Below are 6,620 nucleotides of genomic sequence, written 5' to 3' on the forward strand. Positions count from 1 at the left end.
GTGCATTCGGAAAGTATTCAGACCCCTTTTATTTTTTCCACATTTTGTTACGTTACAGCCTTATTCTAAAATTGATTAAATTGTTTTTTTCCCTCATCAATCTACATACAATACCCCATAATGACAAAGCAAAAACATTTTTTTCAGAAATGTTTGCAAATGTATTAAAATAAAAAACTGAAATCACATTTACATAAGTATTCAGACCCTTTACTCAGTACTTTGTTGAAGTACCTTTGGCAGTGATTACAGCCTTGAGTATTCTTGGGTATGATGCTACAAGCTTAGCACACCTGTATTTGGGGAGTTTCTCCCATTCTTCTCTGCAGATCCTCTCAAGCTCTGTCAGGTTGGATGGGGTAGCGCTGTATCGTGGAAATTCTAATCAATAATGAGGAGAGACAAGATCAATCACCAATCAGGATATTACTTTATTAAAAATGTATTAATAACATAGATTAATTATTGCAATAATGAAGCTGGTCGACGACCCACCCGTAGGTCCAACGAGCAGATTTGATCCACAGCATTTTATAGCAAAGTACATCCTCCTGAATGTTCATGACAAACAACAGATGTATGGAATGGGTCACAAGGTTAGGATCTGTATGAACGATACTAATAATTTACTGCAGGCAGTATCTGCTGTAAAGACTGTTCTCATTGTGTAGAAACCCATACCCGAGCCATCTCTCCCTGGTACCTTCCAGTCAATCCATAGCCATCTCCCTCACATTAATGGAATGTGACCTAAGGCATTGTAAATCTACTGGAAGCATTTAGCCCCAGAGGCCCAATTTTAGAAGACCACGTACAGATGAGTGTTCCAAAAACCCCATTCTACTCCATAAAACAACCATTTGATGCAAAAACAGCATTATATCATAATCTTGTAATTTTCGCTATCACAGTCGCTGCACAGGTATTTTCTGGTCTCTCCAGAGATGTTCAAGTCTGGGCTCTGGCTGGGTCACTCAAGGACATTCAGAGACTTGTCCCGAAGCCACTCCTAGCTCCTGGCTGTGTGCTTAGGGTTGTTGTCCTGTTGGAAGGTGAACCCTCACCCCAGTTTGAGGTCCTGAGAGCTCTGGAGCAGGTTCTCATAAAGTATCTCTCTGTACTTTGCTCCGTTCATCTTTCCCTCGATCCTGACTAGTCTCCCAGTCCCTGCCGCTGAAAAACATCCCCACAGCCTGACGCTGCCACCACCATGCTTAACCCTATGGATGGTGCCAGGTTTCCTCCAGACGTGGTGCTTGGCATTCAGGCCAAAGAGTTCAATCTTGGTTTCATCAGACCAGAGAATCTTGTTTCTCATGGTCTGAGAGTCTTTAGGTGCCTTTTGGCAACTCCAAGCGGGCTGTCATGTGTCTTTTTACTGAGGAATGGCTTCCGTCTGGCCACTCCACCATAAAGGCCTGATTGGTGGAGTGCTGCAGAGATGGTTGTCCTTCTGGAAGGTTCTCCACAGAGGAACTCTGACAAGCTCCAGACTGCCCATCGGGTTCTTTGTCACCTCCCTGACCAAGGCCCTTCTCCCCCATTGCTCAGTTTGGCCAGGCGGCCAGCTCTAGGAAGGGTCTTGGTGGTCCCAAACGTCTTCCATTTAAGAATGATGGAGACCACTGTGTTCTTGGCAACCTTCAATGCTGCAGACATTTTTTGGTACCCTTCCCCAGATCTGTGACTAAACACAATCCTGTTTTGGAGCTCTACGGACAATTCCTTCGACCTCATGATTTGATTTTTGCTCTGACATGTGCTGTCAATTGTGGGACCTTATATAGACAGGTGTTTGCCGTTCCAAATAATGTGCAATCAATTGAATTTGCCACAGGTGGACTCCAAACAAGTTGTAGTAGCATTTCACGGATGATCAATCGAAACAGGATGCACCGGAGCTCAATTTCGATTCTCATAGCGAAGGGTCTGAATACTTATGTAAATAAGGTATTACTGTTATTTTTCATTAATTTGCTAAAATTTCTTAACCTATTTTCGCTTTGTCATTACGGGGTATTGTTTGTCGATTTGATGAGGGCAACATTTTTTTAAATCAATTTTAGAATAAGGCTGTAACATAATAAAATGTGGAGAAAGTCAAGGGGTCTGAAACTTTCCGAAGGCGCACTGTATGCCATGTCTGCTGAATTCATATAATGATATGACTGCTAGACAAGTCGTACACAGTGTAAGAATATGACTCCTTTGTTAGTCTCTGGTCTCAATGTTTCTTCATGTGCACTTTTTGTAAGGAAATACCTTGACAGTTGTCCTTAATGAATAAAGTAAGTCATTACCAGCTTTGAGAAAGGAACTGTAGTACTTACACATTATAGTATAATATGTAGTGGTGTCTGCCTGTCATTGACGCACAAGCAAATCTCTTATGTTTGTCTTCCATCATCCATTCGCTGTTTAGCATAAAAATGCCCTAGAGGTTGAGTGTCCTCTCCACAGTTTCTGCATGCTAACCATAGCCACACCCCTCACATATCCTCTCCCAATGGACACCTGCTCCATTGCATGCATCAAGGGACTCTAAACTCCTCCCACTCTGACTCAGCCCCTCCCTGTCCATGTACTTGGCTCCTCCCACCCCTGGTATGTCAACATTGGTTTTACAAGATGTTCTTATGATTGTTCTTGCATGAACGTAATGCAATTGTGTAATAATTGGGTTGTAGATGCTTACTCAAAGTTATACCGATAATTGTGAGAAGTTCTGTGAGACTTTTTAATGTGTATTTAATGTACATTTAATGTGAGACTGATCCTGTACTGTAAGCAGTTGTCTAACATTTTCTGTAATACTGAAGTGAATCTGCCTGTTTCTTTCAGAGATCCGCTTGAGGAAGCTGGTTGACGAGAGGGAGAACTTGATAGGACAGGTGAGGAAGGACATCCATCCATAGTCTGTCTGGGTCACCTGTTACGTTAGCTGAACTCCCCAACTGAATTGGCTACATTTGTGTTGCTGCTATTTCTTGTTGTTTTTATATGGCTGCAACTTTTCTCAATCTGAATCTGTAGGACCTAAAATGAACTTGCTGCAGCTAAATTGTGTAGAGATTAATTAACATTAAATCATGCTTGGTTGAAATGATAGGCCGATAAACTGAGGTGCATGGGTGACTGGACTAAATTGTGAAGTCACTGTACAATGTGAAGTCACTCACTTACATACAGACAGATGTTTTAACTATGTTCTGAATGTGCTCCTCCCTATAGGTGAAGAAACTGAAGGCCCAAGTAGAGCAAAAGAAACTGAAGAACGGGACTGAGGGCTCCAGCCCAGAGGGTGAGGTTCTGAAGAACGGCACAGACCCCCACATACAAGACCTGCAGAGTAAGATCCACAGCTCAATGCTGGCTTTTTGGTTCCTTAGCATCTGACACACACCTGAAATGTTGTGACCTATGAAATGAATAACTCAAGACACAAATGAATGTTAGTCCTAACAATGCTATTTCCATAGCATTCATATGCCGCACATCAGATCTTGTTTTCTCCCCCCCCACCCCCACATTTGCAGGAGATGCCAGCAGGCAACTTAGTGACCTGAAGTTCAAACTTGTCAAATCAGAGCAGGAGGTGACCGCTTTGGAACAGAATGTAAGTGTACTGTCATTAACCTGGTTGATTGCAGAGCGATAATCATCACAGATAGTTACTATTAGTTTGACTTATTGGCTGAGATTCTCATGATTCTCACCAATCTGCAGGTTACCAGGCTCGAGGGTCAGGTGACCCGCTACAAGGGTGTGTCAGAGAATGCCGAGAAAGTGGAAGACGTGTTGAAGGCTGAGAAACGCAAGCTGCAGAGAGAGGTATGGCCCCCAGCTGTCAGTCATGTGGCTTGAATCAAGCTGCTATGCAGAGACCAGATGTCAGGGGCCTACAATCTTCAGAACATTGCTTCTGATGTAACAGATGTTAATTGTACTCTCCTTGCGTTGTGTTTAGTTCAAAGAAATCACCCCAGCCAATGGTCCCAGTTAAGCATTATTTATTATCTGTGATTTAAATAGGAAACAGCACGTTAGTTGTGCAGGGCTTAATGATGTTGATGGCTGTCGATGGTCAAATCTGTAGCATGAAAACTGTTAGCAGTGAGCTTATGTGACCATTACATTGGTGCATGCTAGCTAACACACTCATATTCCAAAGCACATCCCGGAAAGCCCCTTAATCCCTGACAGGTACCATATACCCACACATGTATAATTCAGGAATGTACAGCAAACTGGTACACATTGTAAAATAGAATACAGTATTCAGAACGTGACCTACCCCTTGCATCACGTTTTCATACTGGGGAGACCTGACAGTCGCGATCTCCCCCTATCTGCAAGTGGTGGCAATAACACGCCTTATTGTCAACGAAATGGAACCAACCAATAAAAGTGCTTGAACATTAAATACACATTTCTTTAGAGGCAAGCGGAAACATAACCAACCCTGTTACACACACTTTTGGGAGACGGTGAAGTAAGGGAATTGGGCTGTAAGGTACAACATTTATTGGATTTTTTTTAATACAAAAACATTGGAACAGTGTTACTAATCCATTGTTGATCTTGAATAATAGCGTCTTCGATTTAAAGTTAATGATTGATCTTTGTGCCTTCTGTTCCTTCCTTTATGGCAGTTGCGGTCAACGCTGGATAAGATAGACGAACTTGAGTCGAACAACAGCCACCTCTCCAAGCGGCTGGACAAGATGAAGGCCAATCGCACCACGGCACCGACTCCCTAACGATGACCTGCCAGCATAATTCCGACCCTATCCTATTTGTCCACTAATGGCTGCCTACGTAGGACGGAAGTGGAGTGTCCGACCTTGCACTGGGCTCTCCTCTCCATCTGCCTCGCAACCTTATGAAAATAACCTTGAGAAATTTGAGATATCCTAATCGCTGAAGCGCACAACACACAAAAATGCGCAATGTGCCATTTTCTTCATGTCTTTGTTTTTTCCAATGATGAGAATTCTTCATAGGTATATATGACACAGTAAATGACACCCAGAATGCCCCTACCAAGCACTACTTGGCTGGGAAAGAGGAAGTCTGTGTGCCTCACTTCCTCTACCAGGGGGTGGCGCTGCTCTGCACCAGAGAATTGTAGGAAATGTGGCGCTACAGGGGGGCGACTTGGACCGCAACTGGCTGCTTGGGCTACATGGCGGTCCTATCCACCCCACATCCCCAGTGTACAGACTAATACTGAATGTCCCTCTGTCCGGAACCACCCACCTCCTCACTCAACCCCCTATGTCCACATTTACTAAACCGAGAGGACATGGCCTGAAGTCTCAATGGACTGAACTGGGTTAACATGGTGTGCTGTGTATATGAGAGCATTTATTTTGTGTGCACGTGTATAATTTAATTTTTTTATCCCGCTCTTATACCCTGCATTTCTCTCATCTGTGTCCTAAAGCCAAAGTATGAGCACATTTTACCGTGGTTGGGTGTGTATGTTTGTTACCTGTTGTGTCTCAAGTCCAAGGGCGTGTGTAGTCTAAAGGCCATGGAAAGCTGCATCCCACCTTCCCAGGATATACACCGTCTCTATTACCACAATCAATATAATCATTGTCACACAGAATGTTTTTACATGCCGACGTGATTTCACCCATTTTTCGAACTCAGATTCATATATTTATTTTTGTTGACAGATTTGTCTTTGAATGTACCCAGGTCATGTTCATTAGGCACCAAACAAGAAATTGTAAAACAGGGAGGGACTACCTGAAATTGTCCAATAAAATACGCTCATTTTCATTTTCCGTTGCAATCCTTTTGCTACAGTTCCCTAATGAACAGGACAGTAGTTAGGTCCTAAACAGCTTGACAAAACTAATTCACCAATCTACTACAGCCACAGCTTTGAGTTAGGCTCAGAGCAGCCAATGACAGATCTGTGACAATCTGGTAGAGCCCCATTGAAGTTTGTCTCAGGGAGAATCTCAATTGCATACTCCTCTCTCCTCAAAACCCATTTCATGAAAAAGCCAGAGGTCCCTCCCCTCTGGCCTCTTCCAATGGGTTTTAAGGAGGTGAGGAGTATGCAATTGAGATTCTCCCTCAGTCTCGAGCAATAAAGTCACTGGTTGGCCTGCCACCTCACATACTCTTGCTTGTTGAGACATGCTAGTGCTGATGATACTTATGGTGATGAAAAAGACTACATAAAATGGGGAAGGGAACGTTGGTAGGAGACCCCCTCAAACACACACACACACACTCTAGGGAGATACTGCTTCACTGTTTACAAAGCTTTAAAATGTTTGTAAGGAGACTTTAAGGAATTGTAATATTTGTGCAATAAAATGTCCAACCATGCTGTACCGGCAGCTGAGTCTAAATAATTGACCTCCAATAGATGAGTGATTGCTGTGCCCACTCTCAATTTTAGTTCTTTCTACAAGTACAAGGACCAAATTCTTCCCATATTCAATATGAAGGAAGGTGAAATAGAATTTCTGATTAACTGGCTCACTTACACACATTCATAGAGGCTTCTTTAATCTAAGGTCCATGTTGTCTCAAATTCATATTTTAAAGCTGCTAATGTGGCAGTCATGTGAGCCTACGATTTGGAAAGAAGTGGT

General features: G+C 43.0%; 1 protein-coding gene across 1 annotated transcript in view; it reads left to right on the top strand.

Annotated features, from left to right (window-relative positions):
- Window positions 1–6,354, top strand: part of lrrfip1a (leucine rich repeat (in FLII) interacting protein 1a) — a 75,781-nt gene extending 69,427 nt beyond the window's left edge. Inside the window, exons 11-16 of the mRNA XM_014172961.2 lie at window positions 2,563–2,604; window positions 2,842–2,891; window positions 3,232–3,349; window positions 3,537–3,616; window positions 3,727–3,831; window positions 4,653–6,354. Of these exons, the coding sequence (XP_014028436.2) occupies window positions 2,563–2,604; window positions 2,842–2,891; window positions 3,232–3,349; window positions 3,537–3,616; window positions 3,727–3,831; window positions 4,653–4,760 (503 nt within the window). The 3' untranslated portion in view covers window positions 4,761–6,354. The remainder of the gene's footprint in view (window positions 1–2,562; window positions 2,605–2,841; window positions 2,892–3,231; window positions 3,350–3,536; window positions 3,617–3,726; window positions 3,832–4,652) is intronic.
- Window positions 6,355–6,620: the final 266 nt, after the last annotated feature.

This window comes from Salmo salar, chromosome ssa25, assembly GCF_905237065.1.
Source record: "Salmo salar chromosome ssa25, Ssal_v3.1, whole genome shotgun sequence".
NCBI classification, from domain to species: Eukaryota; Metazoa; Chordata; class Actinopteri; order Salmoniformes; family Salmonidae; genus Salmo; species Salmo salar.